Genomic DNA, 19,478 nt, shown 5'->3' on the forward strand with positions numbered 1-19,478 from the left:
CAATAACCTAACCTCGTACACATAAACACACAATAACCTAACCACGTACACATAAACACACAATAATCTAACCACGTACACATAAACACACAATAACCATGTACACATAAACACACAATAACCTGACCACGTACACATAAACACACAATAACCTAACCACGTACACATAAACACACAATAACCTAACCTCGTACACATAAACACACAATAACCTAACCACGTACACATAAACACACAATAACCTAACCACGTACACATAAACACACAATAATCTAACCACGTACACATAAACACACAATAACCATGTACACATAAACACACAATAACCTGACCACGTACACATAAACACACAATAACCTAACCACGTACACATAAACACACAATAACCTAACCTCGTACACATAAACACACAATAACCTAACCACATACACATAAACACAATAACCTAACCACGTACACATAAACACAATAACCTAACCACGTACACATAAACACATTAACCTAACCACATACACATAAACACACAATAACTTAACCACATACACATAAACACAATAACCTAACCACGTACACATAAACACAATAACCTAACCACGTACACATAAACACAATAACCACGTACACATAAACACACAATAACCTAACCACGTACACATAAACACACAATAACTTAACCACATTAAAGTGAGAGAGAAGGAGAAAGAGAGAGGGAGAGATACAGAGAGTCGGAGCTTTATTAGGGGAGTTAAGGGATAAAGAGTGTGTGTCAAGTAAAGAATTATAATTTTTAATTATATCCTTGAAGAGGAGAGATGAATGAAAGGTGACAGACAGAGAGAGACAGAGAGTTGTTGATCTGAGGCTACAGGTACATGCAGCGCAACCGTATTATTATTATTATCTATGTGCTGTCCTACACTGGGCCGTGCCTCCGTAAATGTGTGTGACGAACACACAGCTATACGCGACTGACCTCAGGACAGAATGTCTGCTTGAAGCGACACAGCTCCAGCGTGTAGCGGGTGGAAACGTCAAGCCTATGACATCAGCGGGCCGCTGTAACCTCGTCCCCAGGACCCCTCCCGTAAGGGTGGGATGGGTGAGGAGATGATGGGAGGGGAGGGGAGAAAAGAAGGAGTCACGGGAAGGCAAAGGAGGAGAGAGGGAGTGACTGGAGTAGGAGTGGACCTTGCTGAGGAGACTCAGCATTGAACAGACTGAAGCACGCAGAAGGGCTTGAATGGATTTTCTCAGGTAACTGGACTGGCCAGAGGCGTGTACACCATTTATGTCCACTGCATAGAAATGGAGAGAAATGGTTGCTGCTGAGTTCACCTTAATAAACTAAACTTCCCTTATTGCCAGAAAGTGGGTTTATGGCCTTTTTCTCTTTTCTCTTCCATTCTTTTTCAAGTTTTTTTTTTGCCATGGCTGTCGGTCACGATCACCGTTCAGAGTTCAAATAGATCTCAATCTCTCTCACAGAGCCAGCGGGAGGAGGGCGATTTGATTTCTGTCTCCCTCCGCCCCAATGTCTCTCTCTCACTCTCTCTCTCTCTCTCTCTCTCTCTCTTCTTCCCCCCTCAGCTCTCTCTCTCTCCCACACAAACAACAAACACACACACCCTTGTGCACATACCCACACGCTTGCATACACAGAGCAAGACGGCCATAGATTATATGCCATAGACGACGTGTTTTTCTAGATATACCAGTTGTCAGGTTTTTGGCATCTGTCTCTTTTCTTCACATTATAAACCCAGTGGATGTTCTACCCATTTCTCTGCGACCCAGGCACAAACCTTGTGTCCAGAGCAAGTGTTTTGGACCTCACACAGTGACTGTTCTACTGGGCTGCATGTTTTAGTGATGTTCATCACCTCACCTGACAATCTGCTCTGATGAATACAGCTTCATGTCAGCGACACTACGTCAGAGAAATCGTCAACCGTGTTGTTTCATCTGCTTGTGCAAAAGACAAAAAAAGCCTCCCCTAAACATATATCCACAGCATTTCTCAGTGTGTGTGTGTGTGTGTGTGTGTGTGTGTGCGCGTGCATGCATACATGTGCTTGTGTGCATGTGTTTGCGTGTGCATGTGTGTGTGTGTGCGTGCATGTGTGCGTGTGTGCGTGCGTGTGTGTGTGTGTGTGCGTGTGTGCGTGCGTGCGTGTGTGTGTGCGTGTGTGTGTGTGTGTGTGTGTGTTTCTCTATAGGACCCCTATGCTCCTTGACTCCCCACATCATTTTTGTGTTTTTGAGTGTGGGGCGGGAGCCTCACTGGAGCAGGGGGCTCCTACAGAGAGGGAGAGTGAGGGGGGAGGGTCTTGTTTTTCCAGCCACTAAGGTTAATTCCTTATTCCACCCTATTGATTTTTCCGTCATCCCCGGAAGCCCAACAAGCTTCTGGAACCAAAGATACTAGAGATAGTGTGAAGGGGGCAATAACAGAGTGCACAGACAATGACAAACCATTTCCCACCAGCCAGAGAGAATATTCACAAATCTGATCACACACAGATCTAAAAGCATCCACTGCTTTGATCTGCCCAACAGTTTGTGTCTTTCTTGCACTGATTGTGTTTGTGATGCCTTTTTTTGTTTTCTTTCGCTCTTTTCTCTTTTGAAAAATAAGCTCAATGACGCTCTGATGATTTGTCTTTTTTGCTCTTTCTTCTTTTCTTTTTTGATTTTTTCTTACCACAGTAATCTTTTTTGAATTTTCTCTTTTCTCTTCCCCCTCCTTTTTGTCTTAACCCTCAGGTCCGCTCACAAAAAAACATGATGAATCTACAATGAACCGGCCGCGAGATGAAGGTATTTTTGTTGCATGTTTTTCCTTTTTTCTTGTATTTTTTAAGTCTTTTTTTGGAGGGGGGGGGGGGAATTAAAAGAAATCCCAGAACCTTCTTGAATAGTCATGTGTAATAGTATTTATTAGTCATGTGTAAAAGCATTTATTACCCACATGTGAAAATATCATATTTATATGTGTGTCTGTGTGAAATACCTTGAAAGCGCTTTTGGATGTCTTTGAAGAAGATTGGTGAAAAGCTCTCGCCATCACTGCTTTCTGTGAAGAGGATCTGTAGCGTTCCAAAATCTCACCAAACGAGTGTGTAGCCACAGAGGAAATCCAGCTGGATCACCATTAATGGACTAGATGACAGAGGCTTTGGAGCGTAATACTCAAACAAAGCCCCGGTTCTGCAGCTTTTCTGCAAAGTAACTGCTGCTTGGCGTTCGGCGGCATTGTACGAGGCCGAGATTATCACGGCTGAAATATCACCCTGGCTGTAATGAGGGCAAAGCCGGCAGAATCTGTTCGGTGCGCCGGGGCGTGGGGACGAGCCTCCAGAGCAGCGTTATCTGCTCTCGCAGTGCGCACCAGCCTGCAGATCTAAAGAAATCCACTGATACGGCAAGTAGAAGGAGATCCTGGAGGCTGCGTTGGCTTGAAAAGTTGCACGCTGACACTGAGGCACACACGTGTGAGCCCATTGGTGTTTCTCAGTGTTCGAGGGGGCCTCTCTGGAATGGTGTTGAACGCCGGTCTCCTTCACCCAGTGCCTCCGAGCTTCCCATCCTGCTACCACTGTGAAGGCCCCAGACTCTACCTCCCCATCCCCCCCCGTTCTTGTGTCGCCAAAGGGATTCTTTTTCTCTCTTTGTCGTTTTTGGTCTTGCTGTTTTGCTTTTTGATTTTAAGGAGTTCTTTGCCATGTGTTTTCGCTTTTCTTTGCCCTGGTAGGGACTCATGCAGTTTAGAATTAGTGCAGTGTTTTGATTCATGAATGGCTGGTTAGATCTTTGGAAGACTATCTCACTGCACACTCTTATTGAGACAGGCAGTCACATATATGTCATTAGTGCCTTTAAACAAAGCATTCTCTTAATATCTATTAATGTCTTAATGTTCGATTAACACTAATGAAGTCATTGGCATTGCTTCTTATAATAACCTTGTATAAAAGGATACAGACAGTTCTGGTACAAAAAAAGTCTGAATATGTTGTGTAAATGCTCTGTGTGTGTGTGTGAGTGTGTGTGTGTGTGTGTGTGTGGGTGGGTGGGTGTGAGTGTGTGTCTGGGGGGCTTGTGTGCATGTTGTGGGAGTGCTGTGTGTGTGCATGCGTATGTGTGGGTGATATGTGTTTGTTGTGTACATTTGTGCTTGTTGTGTATGAATATGTGTGTGTGTGTGTGTGTGTGTGTGTGTGTGTGTGTGTGTGTGTGTGTGTGTGTGTGTGTGTGTGTATATGTGTGTGTGTGTGTGTGTGTGTGTGTGTGTCTGGGGGGCTTGTGTGCATGTTGTGGGAGTGCTTTGTGTGCATGCGTATGTGTGTGTGTGTTTGTTGTGTACATTTGTGCTTGTTGTGTATGAATGTGTGTGTGTGTGTGTGTGTGTGTGTGTGTGTGTGTGTGTGTGTGTGTGTGTGTGTGTGTGTGTGTGTGAGTGAATATGTGTGTGTGTGTGTGTGTGTGTGTGCGTTTGTCAGAATCAGGTACTGAAGAAGGGTAATGTTTGTGAGCAGGGCAGCATTATACTGGTGTGCTGAGAAAGATCTTGATTTCTAAAGGAGAGGCTTCTGACGTCTGAGGCGTGTTGGCATGCACTTGTGCAAGTGAGTGTTAATATGTGTGTGTGAGCGTGAGTGTTTGTTTGTGTCAGCCTGTGAAAGTGTGTCCACCTGCGCGCAACTGATTATGCAGTGAAAATTCATCATCATCACATACACACACACACACACACACACACACACACACACACACACACACACACGCTTACCTGTTTATACATGTCACTGCCACCCCACAGAGGCTCCTCCCACATCTCTATCACTGCCACCCCACAGAGGCTCCTCCCACATCTCTATCACTGCCACCATCAGAGGCTCCTCCCACATCTCTATCACTGCCACCCCACAGAGGCTCCTCCCACATCTCTATCACTGCCACCCCACAGAGGCTCCTCCCACATCTCTATCACTGCCACCCCACAGAGGCTCCTCCCACATCTCTATCACTGCCACCCCACAGAGGCTCCTCCCACATCTCTATCGCTGCCACCACAGAGGCTCCTCCCACCTCTCTTTCGCTGCCACCACACAGAGGCTCCTCCCACCTCTCTTTCGCTGCCACTACACAGAGGCCGTCTCATCTAGGGGTCGCAGGGTAGCACTACTGGAGCCACTTCACTGCAGGTCCACAACTTTGGGTCCCACTTGTATAGTTTAGCTTGATATTTCTCATTAATAATCTCCTCTCAACAATGAAAATTTTGCAATATAAGATTATACTGTCAATACAGACATGAAATGATGAACTGTTCAGAATGCAGTGAGGTTAGTGCTGTTTGTGCGGATTTAAAACCAGATGGTCAGTGATACAGTAAGGTCCAGCAACAGAGGGAAGTAGTGGACGATATCATGGCACAAACTGAGAATCGCAGAAACAGCCACGAACATGATAAATGGCATCACAGATGTGTAGAGGAACTGCTGTTAATGTGAGTTCTGCCCTGAGCGGATGTGTTTTATCCGGGTTGCAACGTTGCTGTCAACCCTTCAGGCCTTTTGTGGATCACATGCAGCCTATGATGTGACTGATCCTGGATGCCGGTGCATGCTTCCATGCCAAAGTTAGCATGCATAGGCTACATGTTCATTCTGACTGCAGACATGCACATCCAGTGACTTAGAATGTACAACGGTGTGCACGAAAAGAGTCTATCACTATTCAACACAATGACTCTTTATACCACAAGGTGCAAAAATACGTGTTTATTTAGCGTTTATGTAAAGGAAAGCTGAATTTCAGTAGGCCCTGTAAGTGCAAACCAACCCATTTTGTCCCAGAAAGTCAATTAGAATCGGAATGTATGAAGAAACATTAAACAGAAACAATTCCGTGAGCTCCAGCAACAGTTCAGCCTGACTGAATGGTAAGAACAGTTCAGCCTGATTGACTGTTAAAAATCAATGAAAGTTTGATATATAAAGTTTCATAAATAAAAGAATAATTGATGAGTGCTGTAATAACATGTGGAGATCTGCATGTCAGGAATGATTTGGAGTTGTCAGTACTGGAGATGCTCAGCAGCACAGAGTCACACAGCGCCTGTGCGTTCTCCACCCGTTATTAAGGCTTAATGCTCTGGCACATCAAGTGTGTAAGTAGTGCTACAGGAAGTCTGTGTAAGGTGTAAACTCGATGTTTGCTGTACTACAGTGCTTCGTTTGTACTGTAGTTTAGTTTTTGTGATGGCTGTTTTTCTCTAGGTTTTCACTGTATTGTAGTCTATATCTTGTATTGTAGTGGCCCTGCTAGAGCAGGTAGAGCAAGCTGCCAGCATCACCAAGGTAACAGGCCATTCTCAGGAGTCACATGTGCTGTCATGTTGAACATAAGTGAATCCCTCTGGTTGAGGACCTAAACATAATCCGTAAACATAAGGTGTGGTACTACAGGGTAGTTTCTGCACACAGTTGCCTCATAACTGAGAGTTCTGGTGTCAAACGTTTTTTTATGTCATGTAGTCCGTGTTTTTACTGCACTCTAAGTGTCTGTTTTCTGTAGTGGACCAGAAAGTCCGTGGGGGTTCTTGGTCCTGGATGGAAAGGGCATTGTGGACTGCAGTGTAGGACAGCTGTAGGTGTGTGTAGTGTGTGATGTAGTGTGTGCTGCTGGAGGCACTTCAGTGAGCGGGAGGTGTGGCTGTTTTGCCTGCTGATACACTTCCAGTACACTCCCAGTACAGTCCGATCAGGCTGATTCAGGCTTCAGTGTATGCGATTCATGGTATGTGTTTGCAGTGTATGTGTATGTGTGGATCCATCACTCTAACACACACACAACCATAAAGCCATGGATCCATCACAATACCTCACACACGACCTCAGCCCAGTATCACTATAGCACATTTCATGACATATAAGGTGAGTTCTTCGGCAGTGGGGGCTGGTCCCCTACCATACTATACTAGTATAAATACTAGTATATAAAATATAAATGGACATTCTTTATTCTGATAAATGCATGTGTTCAACAGTGCCCTCTACTGGTGCATTACCCAAGAGGAGGATAAGTAGAATAGTGGGTGACAAAAGAACATGAATTTCAATAGCTGCAACACTGTAGAAACCTGGGAACTGGATGACAGCACTATTAGGGTTGAGAAAAGTAGTGCAGTGAGGCAAAGAACAGGTTAAACTGTTGGGAGGGTAATCAGTTGCTTTGGGAGCTCTCTCTCGCTCTCTCTCTCTGTGAGTGTGTGTGTGTGTGTGTGTGTTTGCATGTGTGTGGGGTGGTGGTTAATCAGCAAGCCTGTCAGCTCTTGGCTGCATCTGCACCATCTACAGGGCTGTCAACATCTACTATGCTCCCCGCATCACACACACACACACACACACACACACACACACACACACACACATTCTAGTTAAAAGCTGACAGACTCTATTTCATAGGGTTGAGAGAGAGATAGAGATAGAAAAGAGAAATGAGAGAGAGAGAAACAGGAAGAAAGAGAGAGAGAGGGAGAGAGAGAGAGGGGAATAGATGTTGAGGTCTACTGAACCACCATCATGCAGAGCTAACATTAATCAAGCCACAATGAGACTACAATTTAATACGTTGCTTTAAATCTTATTAGAGATGCTTTTAATCGCCCCTGTGCTTGGGATGTATCACTGAACCTTGAAACTCTATCAACATAGTAGATATAGTTCATTTAAAGCAGCATATTGAAAACATTGTTACAGAGCCATCAACATATTTTCAGATCTGCAGCTCCATCAACAAGTTCTCAGGCTCCTTCTGTCCTAAATCTGTTTTTCTGTCGGTGACTTTGCTTAGTACGTCCGTGCTGAGGACCTTGTTAAGCTTCTCTTCTCCATCACTCGTTGAAATGACTAGAGGTTCGCAGCCCCATTTCAAAGGGAATGAGAAATGAGATGTTAAGGAAATATGAACCATTAGCTCTGGTGCACCAGCTATCATTGCAAACGTGAAGTGTTTGGGCCAGCTGAAAGGAAGAATCACAGGTTGCCTTCTCATTTAATCTCTCGGCTGTATGAGAAACTACAAATGCAACACCAATGAGAAAATACATTTGCATTATTTATTATTACATATAATAAAAAATTTCTGAGTAACCAGTAAAATGGCACAAAACCAACCCCTACAGGTTTATAAAGGGCATACAACTGGATCCAGTTCCAGGTTCATAATGTTCATGTATATCCCCAAACATAAAACAGTTCACTGTCATTGTTTTTATATTGTTGTGTGAATTACAGTTGTGTGTTATAAAACGTTCAGTGAAAAATTCTAACATAAAATAAAAGTATTAGTTTAGTTGTGTGTTTTTAGTCATGTCAGTTTCTATTACATGTATATACAGTGGAAGGCGCATCGCTGCACACTGTTCAGTGGCAGGGATAGCATTAAGGTCTTGGACTAGTACTAGCATGCATAAGGTTGCTGGTTTGAGCCCCACCGTTGCCAAGTTGCTGCTATTGGGTCCCTTAACCCTCATTTGCTTGAATGGTAATTGGTCACAATTGTTAGTAACTTTGGATAAAATTGTGTGCTAAATGCCTTAAATATAAGTGACTTAGAAATATTATGACATTACTTATGTGCTGTTGCTTAGCATTATCTGTCCTGCCATAAAAGGGAAATGACAGAATAAGTGTAAAGAATGTCACTGCGTTAGTGGTAGACTTTCTCAGTCCAGTTTACTGTCTTGTTCCGTGCCTTGTGGAAATGTATGGCAATGTATGGTGTTGCGTTAGAAGCATGTGTTTCATGAATATGATACCACCAAAGTTGTTTTAAAACTTAAGAGTAGTGTGCTACCCAACTCACATGCTGTTGGAAAACGCCTCTGTACCCCACACCCCAGGAGTCACAGGATTAGTGCTCTCGCGCTCACTCCTGTGCACAGCTGCATTGGGGGTTTGGGGGTCAGACAGGTGAAATTCAGCATCAATGTCAGGAAGCAATAAAGGCTAGACTCAACAGTTTACTTTCAGATGTCCAACTACCAAACCCCACGAGTACTGAATGTGGTGCTGTTGTGGTCTTGCCTGTTCCTCAGTCAGTAATACCCAGCAGCACTGGAGCCAAGCCTCTAGACGACCAGAGATGGTCCAGATACCGTGCCAGACTGACACACTCTGTCTTTGCTGTATGTTGGCATTGGGCACTGCTGCAGAACTGTAACACTGAAATATGTTAAAGTTTTATATTAAACGCACTCTGTATAGTGCACACAGTGTACAGTTCTATAATGATCAAGTCTGATAAAGGGGGAGATACATGCTGGGGTAGGAAGGGGGATATAAACACTGAAATAGGGCAGGACTAAAAATGAGGACTTAGAAAAGAGGATTGTCAAATGAGATAAGCCTCTCTCCATGCTTAGTGTGCAAGAGTAAGCACAGGGAAAAACTTACCGTGAGTGTGTCTGTGTGTGTCAGTGTGTGTGTGCGGTTTGGAGTTTATGTATCCGTATGCGCAGGCTGTTGCTGACGCTTGAAGTTCACAGTCTCCTGATTGGTATAATTGATCCTTGTTAAATAAAGACATATCGAATTGGCTCAATTCAAGGGGGCGTTTTGGGAAAGGATTGCATGACATGGCTGGGAGAAGAGAGCAGGGAACAGCGGAACAGCGCGAGGGCAGCCAATCAGACGAAAAGAGGGAGCTGAGCTGAGAGGAAAAGCAGAACAGTATGAGGGCAGCCAATCAGACAAAAGGAGGGAGCTGAGCCGAGTGCCAATGCAGTCATGATGGGGCGGTGGGGGGGAGTTAACTCAGAAATGGTAGAAAGATGAATTTTACAGGGTTATAAGGAGCATGAGAGAAAGAGAGAGAGAGAGAGAGAGAGAGAGAGAGAGAGACAGCATGGTTTAAAAAAGGACTGTTGTGAGATTTGAGTGAAGGCAGCTGTAGACGAAATCCTCTGATGAGATGCCAGAGAGAGAGTAGGAGAGAGTGAGTGAGAGAGAAAGTGAGAGAATGCATGAGAGAGAGAGAGACCAGAGAGGAAAGAGTGAAGAAGGAGAGGGCCCGGCCAGAGACAACACTGAGACAACACTGAGACAACACGGAGACAACACTGAGACCACACTGAGACAACACTGCCAGGCCAGAATAGTGCGTTTATTTCTGCCGATGCCATTATGAGGCAGTCAAGATGGAGATTACAGGGGGGCCTTTGTCTGCCAAGACAGAATTGCTTGGTAGTTCTCTTCATTTCTCATGCTCTCATACTCATGCCCCCCGCCCCCCCAATCTCTCTCCCTCTCGCTCCCTCTTTCTCACAAACACAACCGTTCTTCTGGTCTTTCTTCACCCTCGGCTCGTTTTGCGTCTCACCCCTCGTGTGTCTGGCTGTCTCAGGCTGTCTGTGTGTCCTGCCTGGCCTCCTGTCTGCCTTATCTCCTCCCCTAGTGGCACTCTGCATTTCACTCCATTACGCAGGCTGAAGGCAGAGCTCACTTCCACAAACTTAGTTCTGCTCTGTTCTGAAGCCAGGCTGTTTAAATGAGCCCAGCACCTCTTTCGGGCCTGTGTGTGTGTGTCTGTGTGTGTGTGTGTGTGTGTGTGTGTGTGTGTGTTTGAGGAGGAAACAAGAGCATCAGGTATTCAAAAGAAGGACGACAGGAAGCCGAGGAAGGACATGCAATGTGGTTCAATATCTCCCTCTCCCTCCTCATGTGCTGTTTGGCCTTCTTGCTTCGGGGCAAGCAGCAGCAGCTGGAATTCCAGTGTCACGTGTGTTGGTGAAGTCTGTACTCCTGCAGTCACTGGCAGACTGCATCACAGTGTCACGTGTGCTGGTGAAGTCTGTACTCCTGCAGTCACTGACAGCTGGAATTCCAGTGTCACGTGTGCTGCTGAAGTCTGTACTCCTGCGGTCACTGACAGCTGGAATTCCAGTGTCACGTGTGCTGCTGAAGTCTGTAGTCCTGCAGTCACTGACAGCTGGAATTCCAGTGTCACGTGTGCTGCTGAAGTCTGTACTCCTGCAGTCACTGACAGCTGGAATTCCAGTGTCACGTGTGCTGGTGAAGTCTGTACTCCTGCGGTCACTGACAGCTGGAATTCCAGTGTCACGTGTGCTGCTGAAGTCTGTAGTCCTGCAGTCACTGACAGCTGGAATTCCAGTGTCACGTGTGCTGCTGAAGTCTGTACTCCTGCAGTCACTGACAGCTGGAATTCCAGTGTCACGTGTGCTGGTGAAGTCTGTACTCCTGCGGTCACTGACAGCTGGAATTCCAGTGTCACGTGTGCTGGTGAAGTCTGTACTCCTGCAGTCACTGGCAGACTGCATCACTACCAGCAACCCTTCTTTTCCGCCATGTAGACACTGGCAATAGTCTCACTGTGTCACTGTCTTAGTCGCTGTTTATCACTCTACTCACTATATTTAAGGTGTTTCCATACAGGTCCACACATGTATGCACACATATAAACACACACACACACACGCACAAACGTCATGTGGTCTTTGTGTCTGATTAATTAAGGGTTGGCTGTAGACCCTGACCCTTCACCTCTACATACACTATCCATCACGTTATTTCCTGTCTCTACTCTTCTTATCTTTCACCATTCTCTCTCGTTTACCTATCCCTCCCTCGCTCTTTTTCTATTACATTGCTCATTTATGTTCATTAATATTAATAAAACCAAGAGAGGGCAAGAGAGAGAGAGAGAGAGAGAGAGAGAGAGAGCAAAAAAAATCACAAAATTAGAAATTAAAATGATTATAGAGAAAATCATATCAGATCATTTCTTTCCACTTTTGGTTTGGAGTTGACTTTTTCATTTTGCCTTAATATGCTTTTAATTCGAACTCTCACTGGTAAAGACCCCTAATCCATTTCACTGGATGTTTTTTTCTGAGACAGCAGGGTTAATGCACGTCTTTAATGGAGGCTCTGGACTTCCTTCTGTTTATATCCACTTGTATTGTGAAGTGGGTGGAGGAAATATTTCCATAAATGTTTCTGAAATGCCTGCTGAAAGCATTTTAGGGTTCTCTCACTCTCACACACACACACGCACACACTCTCTCTCTCTCTCGCTCTCTTTCTGTGTACCATATAGAACTAGTAGTTGGAAGATAGAACTTAATTTTCTTTCAGTCAGTCCAAGGATGCTTTGCTTTCAGTCATACAGCTGTGGGGAGAAGGGAGTGGACCAAAGTGAAAATGAATGGACTTTAGTCCCACCATGACTACTGTCTCCCGTCTCACTGCTGAGTCCACAACATACTGCACTGCATTCCTGTCTCAGATGTTTATTAGGTTGTACAAATTTGGACATCTAGCAAATTTGCTCACTAATATTACGCAAGAGCATATAAAACAGATGCCATTTTGAATTAGGTACAAATAAAAACATCAAAGCCCTTTAATGGTCACATCCAAAGCATATGGTTTTACCTTGAGAATGAAAGAGAAGTTCCCTGGGTTACTGTATTATGTGAGGCATGGCCAATGATTAAAATAAGTAACAGGTAATATCTCAGGGCAACAAGCAATAGATGGGCAATACTGAAATTAATGACGGGCAAACACAGCATGCCGATAGTGGCAGTAATAATGTCACATTAAACATTAAACAGTGCAAATGGGCTTTAAATATTAAAGTGCAATAGACAAGAGACAGTGCAAATAGCTTGTTGGAGATCAAATTAAATAAATAAAGAGAGTTGAAAGCATCTTTAAGGTACCAGCGTGTTGTGTGGGGTGGGAGTGGGGGGTTAATTATGAGCTGAGTTTAGCAGAGAGGCAGGGTGGGAGTGTGCACACTCAGGGTTAGACGCTGTCCCTCAGGCGTCTGGTACAACGATGTTGTTTATTCCTAGAATGGCCAGACAGTCCGATGAGGATAGGCAGTCAAGATGACTACAAATGCAAATGACATGAACCATGATTTAAACATTCCACTGATGGAATGACTGTTTATAACACAAATGTTTCAGTCTGGTGAAGCCTTCTTTATTCACAACTGTTAATCCATATAGCTAACTGAACGAAAAATGAAATGGAAATATTAAGGAAGCAGTTCCAAAAATGATACATAAGGGCAGATAGAATTTGAACAAATATTTGTGCATCAACTCTCCACATTATTAGGTAATAATTTATTGATAAACAAGACATGATCTCAGTTGATAGAGGTCGTACATGACAACCTCAATATAGCAAAACAGATCTCAGAGAGTTGATACTGTTGAACCTTCTTTCTATATACCAGATGGTTTGTCCTAAGCCCTAGATGTTTTTAAATCCCAGAAAGAGCCCTGCCTGGAGCCAGCTTCATCTGAAAGGAAGGATTTACCATTGTTTACCATTGACTACATCAAGAAGTATGAGCCATCAGGGAGATCAGTACGAGCCATCAGGGAGATCAGTACAAGCCATCAGAGAGATCTGTATGTGCGAGCACTCATTCCAGCCCTGGACAAAATCTTGCTAATGAGCTCTTTAACAGAGAAGGCAAGCACAGAGCTGGAGCTGGGGGCGGGGCAGGTTTGGAGGCCTAATTAAGAAGTCTGTATGCTAGATTTTCATTGGACTGATGTTCAAACAGACTTTGAGTTTACCAGAATGCCTTCCACCCACAACTGACTGAAGCTAGAGCTGAAGAAACTAGAGCTGAAACTAGAGCTAAAGAAATTAGAGCTGAAGAAACTAGAGCTGAAGAAACTAGAGCTGAAACTAGAGCTAAAGAAACTAGAGCTGAAGAGACTAGGGCTGAAACTAGAGCTAAAGAAACTAGAGCTGAAGAAACTAGAGTTGAAACTAGAGCTAAAGAAACTAGAGCTGAAACTAGAGCTGAAGAAACTAGAGCTGAATCTAGAGCTAAAGAAACGAGCTAAAGAAGCTAGAGCTGAAACTAGAGCTAAAGAAACTAGAGCTGAAGAAACTAGAGCTAAAGAAACTAGAGCTAAAGAAGCTAGAGCTAAAGAAGCTAGAGCTGAAACTAGAGCTGAAGAAGCTAGAGCTGAAAGTAGAGCTAAACAAACTAGAGCTAAAGAAGCTAGAGCTGAAGAAAATAGAGCAGAAGAAACTAGAGCTGAAACTAGAGCTGAAACTAGAGCTGAAGAAACTAGAGCTGAAACTAGAGCTAAAGAAGCTAGAGCTGAAACTAGAGCTGAAACTAGAGCTGAAACTAGAGCTAAAGAAACTAGAGCTGAAGAAACTAGAGCTAAAGAAACTGCAGTGCTGAGGCCAAAGAGATGATGATGATAATGATGTTGATGAGTCCTAGCTATTTTGGGAAAGGCACCCTGAATAGCTATTGATCCCAATGGATATTGATGAACTGATTTATCATCCCTAGTCAAACCTCCATTTTCTCCAAGAACAAATGCCATTTGCAGTCCCACACCTGATAGAGCTGCATATTCTGCAGTTTCCCCCCTACACAGAAGAACCCTGGACAGTAATTCTCCAATAACAGAACATTACTCAGTAACAATGAGCCCGGAGCATGGCAGCGCCCTACAGCAGGCTGGCCCAGAGTGTGTGCTCTCACATGGCTAAGCTATTGTGGCGGGGTAGCATTTTAACGGGATGAAGGGTGGTGGGAGAACAGAGGAAGAGAATGGCCAGCGTGACTGTGTCCAATGAATGTTGAACTCATTACGTTCACACAGGAGATAGAGTCTCCACAGTGGACTCACAACCATCACTGAAAACATGCACTCTCATACGCACACTCACACACACACACACACACACACGCACACACACACGCATGCACGCACGCACACACACACGCACACACACACACACTCAGGGTAGTAAACAGAAGTTTGCCTCTAATCACTCCATTGTCTCTGTTCTGCATGAAAGGATCGGCAGTAAGCAGCATTCCCCTCTGGTCCCGTGTGTGTGTGGGGTGTGTGGGTATTTGTTTGCAAGTGTGTGTATTTATATTTGTGTTTATGTTTGTGTGAGTATGTTTGAAATTGTTTGTTTCTGTTTTTTTGTGTTTTCTGTTGCCTGATTACCTTCACGTAGTGTCTTCTCTCAGTAAAATAATAGATTATTAATTTATAACATATAAATTACTATTATTTTAAAATAACTTTTCAGTTTAGCTCCAAATACTCAAGTCAAATTATGACACCAGATTACAATTTCTCGTCTCATTCATCTTTTTCTTCCCTCTTTCTCTCTCTCTGTCTCCCCCGTCCATGTCTGTCTCTGTCACTACTTTCTTGGGTCCAGTTCCTCCCGCTATGCTTCCCTACCACCTTCCTCTTTGCCTCTAATGGTTTTGTCCCGGCGTGTCCAGTGCTATGTGAAGAGAGTACTGTATGAAGAAAAGAGAAAGGGGAGAGGAGGAGAGAGGGAGAGATTTTAAAAGGAGAGAGAGTAGGTAAGAAAGAAGATGAAAGAGAGATACTGAGGGAAGGAGTGTTTTCGGGGACCATCGGCGGACATGTTGACCGAGCGTGAAACAGAGCTCTGGATCACATGATCAACGGTTGGGAGTGACGTATATATTAAGTGTTTGGTGTCTTTCTCTTCCTGTTTGACTGAAAAGGTCTGTGCATGCGTATGTGTGTATGTGTGTGTGTGTGTGTGTGTGTGTGTGTGTGAGAGAGAGAGAGAGAGAGAGAGAGAGAGAGAGAGAGCAGACCAGTTTAAAGAATGGCTACTGCTAGGAGAGAGACACAGCTGTCTTTGTCTCTGAGAGTGTGTGTGTGTGAGTTGGTATGGGTGTAGGAGAGTGTGTGTGTGAGTTGGTATGGGTGTAGGAGAGTGTGTGTGTGAGTTGGTATGGGTGTAGGAGAGTGTGTGTGTGTGAGTTGGTATGGGTGTAGGAGAGTGTGTGTGTGAGTTGGTATGGGTGTAGGAGAGTGTGTGTGTGAGTTGGTATGGGTGTAGGAGAGTGTGTGTGTGAGTTGGTATGAGTGTAGGAGAGTGTGTGTGTGTGTGAGTTGGTATGGGTGTAGGAGAGTGTGTGTGTGAGTTGGTATGGGTGTAGTAGAGTGTGTGTGTGAGTTGGTATGGGTGTAGGAGAGTGTGTGTGTGAGTTGGTATGGGTGTAGGAGAGTGTGTGTGTGAGTTGGTATGGGTGTAGGAGAGTGTGTGTGTGAGTTGGTATGAGTGTAGGAGAGTGTGTGTGTGTGTGAGTTGGTATGGGTGTAGGAGAGTGTGTGTGTGAGTTGGTATGGGTGTAGGAGAGTGTGTGTGTGAGTTGGTATGGGTGTCACTATAGGTGAATGTATTTGTTGACTCAGTGGGTATGGTAAGACTGTAGGAAAGTGTATTCATGTTGGGTTGGAGTGTGGGGGGGTATGGGAATAGGAGAGAGAGAGAGAGAGAGAGAGAGAGAGTGTGTGTGTGTGTGTGTGTGTGTGTGTGTGTGTGTGTGTGTGTCTGAGCTCTTCCATCTGATACAGGCAACCCATTTAATTTAAATATTTTAGTACTCATGCTGTAAAGCACAGTCCTTAGATCAACCCAGCCCTGAATCATTTACATGAGGACAGTTCTGCAATTAGTTCAGATTTTGTCCTTCACTAGAGATTTATATGAGAACACAATCAATAAATCACAAGTTTTAAGAAACCAATAAAAATGGCATTTCCAGTTCAGGCCAGCACAATGACTTAGGAAAACTTTCTCCCAAACTTTCTGTGGATGTTTCTACTTCTTCCCAGGTCTACAATCACACATACTTACATGCCTTTTCATATGTTTGAATATTTTGTTTTGTTTTTTTATTCCCAGACATCCGCGACCGCCGGAAGAAGCCTGTCATGCTGTTTGTTCATGGCGGTTCATACATGGAAGGAACTGGAAACATGTTTGATGCCAGTGTGCTAGCTGCCTATGGCAACGTCATTGTGGTCACCATGAACTACCGGCTGGGAGTGCTAGGTGAGTCACCTGCCTCAGTTCAGGTTACGAGTTGGGCTCTGTGATGCTTTTAAAAGCTTAGCAGTTCAAAGTTAGTGCATATAATCTGTTTCATTATAATCAAATGATAGAGAGCTCATCTGGTCACAACCCATTGTCGTAACAGCAACAACAACAATAACGAAATGTCCAGGTTTAATATTAAGCGGTTTTTCATAGGGCATTTGCTCGGTAGCTGCTGTGAGCACCAGCAGCTACATTGACATCGTTATGAAACCGATGTAGTTAAAATGGCGAGTAATAGGAGTCTGACAGTAGCTCCTGTGGGCTGTAAAATTATTAATCACATTACCATGCGTTATGTTGTTATTATGTTTATAGATCCCATTCCCACAACTTCCTGTGGCTGTGCATTATTTTTTAATAGCGAGGTGTTATCTGGTCCCAGAGAGAGTTGCCTCGGCAGTCACTGGCTGCCATTTCCAGTTTGGAGATCAGATTCTGCCAGGCTTTTTGTAGCGGCAGCGTTTAGATTAGAGCCGCCGTGCTGCTTCTGAGGCCAGAACGTCTCCATGGGGATGAGAAGCCAGAGTGTATCGGCAGGTGGAGGTTATTGCGTGCAGGCCTAAAGTCACTTTGTGTTTGATCATTGTAATTACACTGGAACTGGGGGGGGGGGTTGTTTCACAGTCCAGACCTGGAGGTTCTACTGCAGTGTCTAGCCATGCACATGGCTTTATATTCATGCCTGTTGGACTGTGAGAGACTTGTTCCAAGCTGAAGAAGGTGAGTGGGAGCAGGGAACACAGGCCTGTGCAGTAGGGAAAACACCAGCCTGCGCAGTAGGGGAAACACCAGCCTGTGCAGTAGGGGAAACACCAGCCTGTGCAGTAGGAGAAACACCAGCCTGTGCAGTAGGGGAAACACCAGCCTGTGCAGTAGGGGAAACACCAGCCTGTGCAGTAGGGGAAACACCAACCTGTGCAGTAGGAGAAACACCAGCCTGTGCAGTAGGGGAAACACCAGCCTGTGCAGTACTGTGAGTACCAGCTGCACTTGAATATCAGGTTTTTGGTGGCTTTTTATATGGTTTCCACCTGCAGTCCTGTACACTCTTTTCTTCTGCACAGGCTCTTGTTTCTCTTGCATAAAACTGAACCACCAATTCATCAGTTAATTATCATCACTTAAATCAAGTGTTAATAAGTTAATAAGAGTTAATAAGCACCAACGGAAAACATTGCTGTTGGTGTTTCTTTTGAACCATAGAAAGAACATCAAAGCAGAATTATAAATCAGATCATTACATTTATTCCGTTGCTCTCCCACAGTTTGTTTAAGGTTCATGCCAGGCATCATTCTTCATCCACTGGCCTCCAAGGTACCTAATGGCTAATGTTCACAAAGACGTGAACAGGTGAGCAGGTGTTTAGAAGCACAGGCCTGAGCGTGTCACATGGGCAGAGTCAAGAGTGCACATGGGACGTATGGAGTCTCATGCCAGCATTGTGGAGGCCATATACATCAGATCTTTTTTTCTCCTCTTCCCTTACATGGATGAAATATTGGAGGGAGGTGCACTCATGCAAATCAGAGATGGCTGTGATAGCTTTATTGTGCTGGTACTGTTAGAAATATATTTTTCCATTTCTCACTTTAACTACACTGCCGCCCAGAGCGATAGCACTGCCCAGATATTAGATATTAGAAAAAAGGGGAAAGGTCTTTTAAAAAATAGAGAAAGTCATTTAAAGCTTCAAAGCAGCTCCTTCAGGCTGTGTGAGACTGCAGCAGTGTGCAATCACACACACACACACACACACACACACACACGGATGCTGATTCAGTCGTGGGTATGACCATTACAGTTCAGCTCTGCGGTTCTCTGTGACTGAGCGTGTCGCACAGAGAGCCAGCATCTCACACATCTCACACAGCTGCTGCTAAGTCCAGCAGAGTCCAATGATGGAGGCCCAGGAGGTCCAGGGCAGGCGTCACTCAGCCTTGTCCACTGGGTGACTTTGTGTTTGATCATTGTAATTACACTGGAACTGGGAGCCTGGAGGTTCTACTGCAGTGTCTAGCCGTGCCCATGGCTTTATATTCATGCCTGTTGGACTGTGAGAGACTTGTTCCAAGCTGAAGAAGGTGAGCAGGGAAAACAGGCCTGTGCAGTAGGGAAAACACCAGCCTGTGCAGTAGGGAAAACAGGCCTGTGCAGTAGGGGAAACACCAGCCTGTGCAGTAGGGAAAACAGGCCTGTGCAGTAGGGGAAACACTAGCCTGTGCAGTAGGGAAAACAGGCCTGTGCAGTAGGGGAAACATCAGCCTGTGCAGTAGGGGAACCACCAGCCTGTGCAGTAGGGAAAACAGGCCTGTGCAGTAGGGGAAACACCAGCCTGTGCAGTAGGGGAAACACCAGCCTGTGCAGTAGGGGAAACACCAGCCTGTGCAGTAGGGGAAACACCAGCCTGTGCAGTAGGGAAAACAGGCCTGTGCAGTAGGGGAAACATCAGCCTGTGCAGCAAGTAACTGCTGCCTAGGCTTCAGCTAAAATGTTCAACACTGTGTTAGCAC

At 44.8% G+C, this 19,478-nt stretch overlaps 1 protein-coding gene across 5 annotated transcripts in view; it reads left to right on the forward strand.

Moving 5' to 3' along the window:
* nlgn2a (neuroligin 2a) overlaps window positions 1-19,478 on the forward strand; it is a 119,481-nt gene that overhangs the window by 52,290 nt on the left and 47,713 nt on the right. For 4 of the 5 annotated variants that reach the window (XM_081694466.1, XM_081694467.1, XM_027028446.3 and 1 more), the window contains 2 exons: window positions 2,764-2,817; window positions 16,773-16,922. In XM_081694466.1, coding sequence (XP_081550592.1) covers window positions 2,764-2,817; window positions 16,773-16,922 — 204 coding nt within the window. Of the gene's footprint in view, window positions 1-550; window positions 1,255-2,763; window positions 2,818-16,772; window positions 16,923-19,478 lie in introns of those variants that run through there. The other variant, XM_027028445.3, reaches the window with a different exon arrangement.

The sequence above is a fragment of the Electrophorus electricus genome, chromosome 13, assembly GCF_041902795.1.
Source record: "Electrophorus electricus isolate QZ-2024a chromosome 13, ASM4190279v1, whole genome shotgun sequence".
NCBI lineage: Eukaryota > Metazoa > Chordata > Actinopteri > Gymnotiformes > Gymnotidae > Electrophorus > Electrophorus electricus.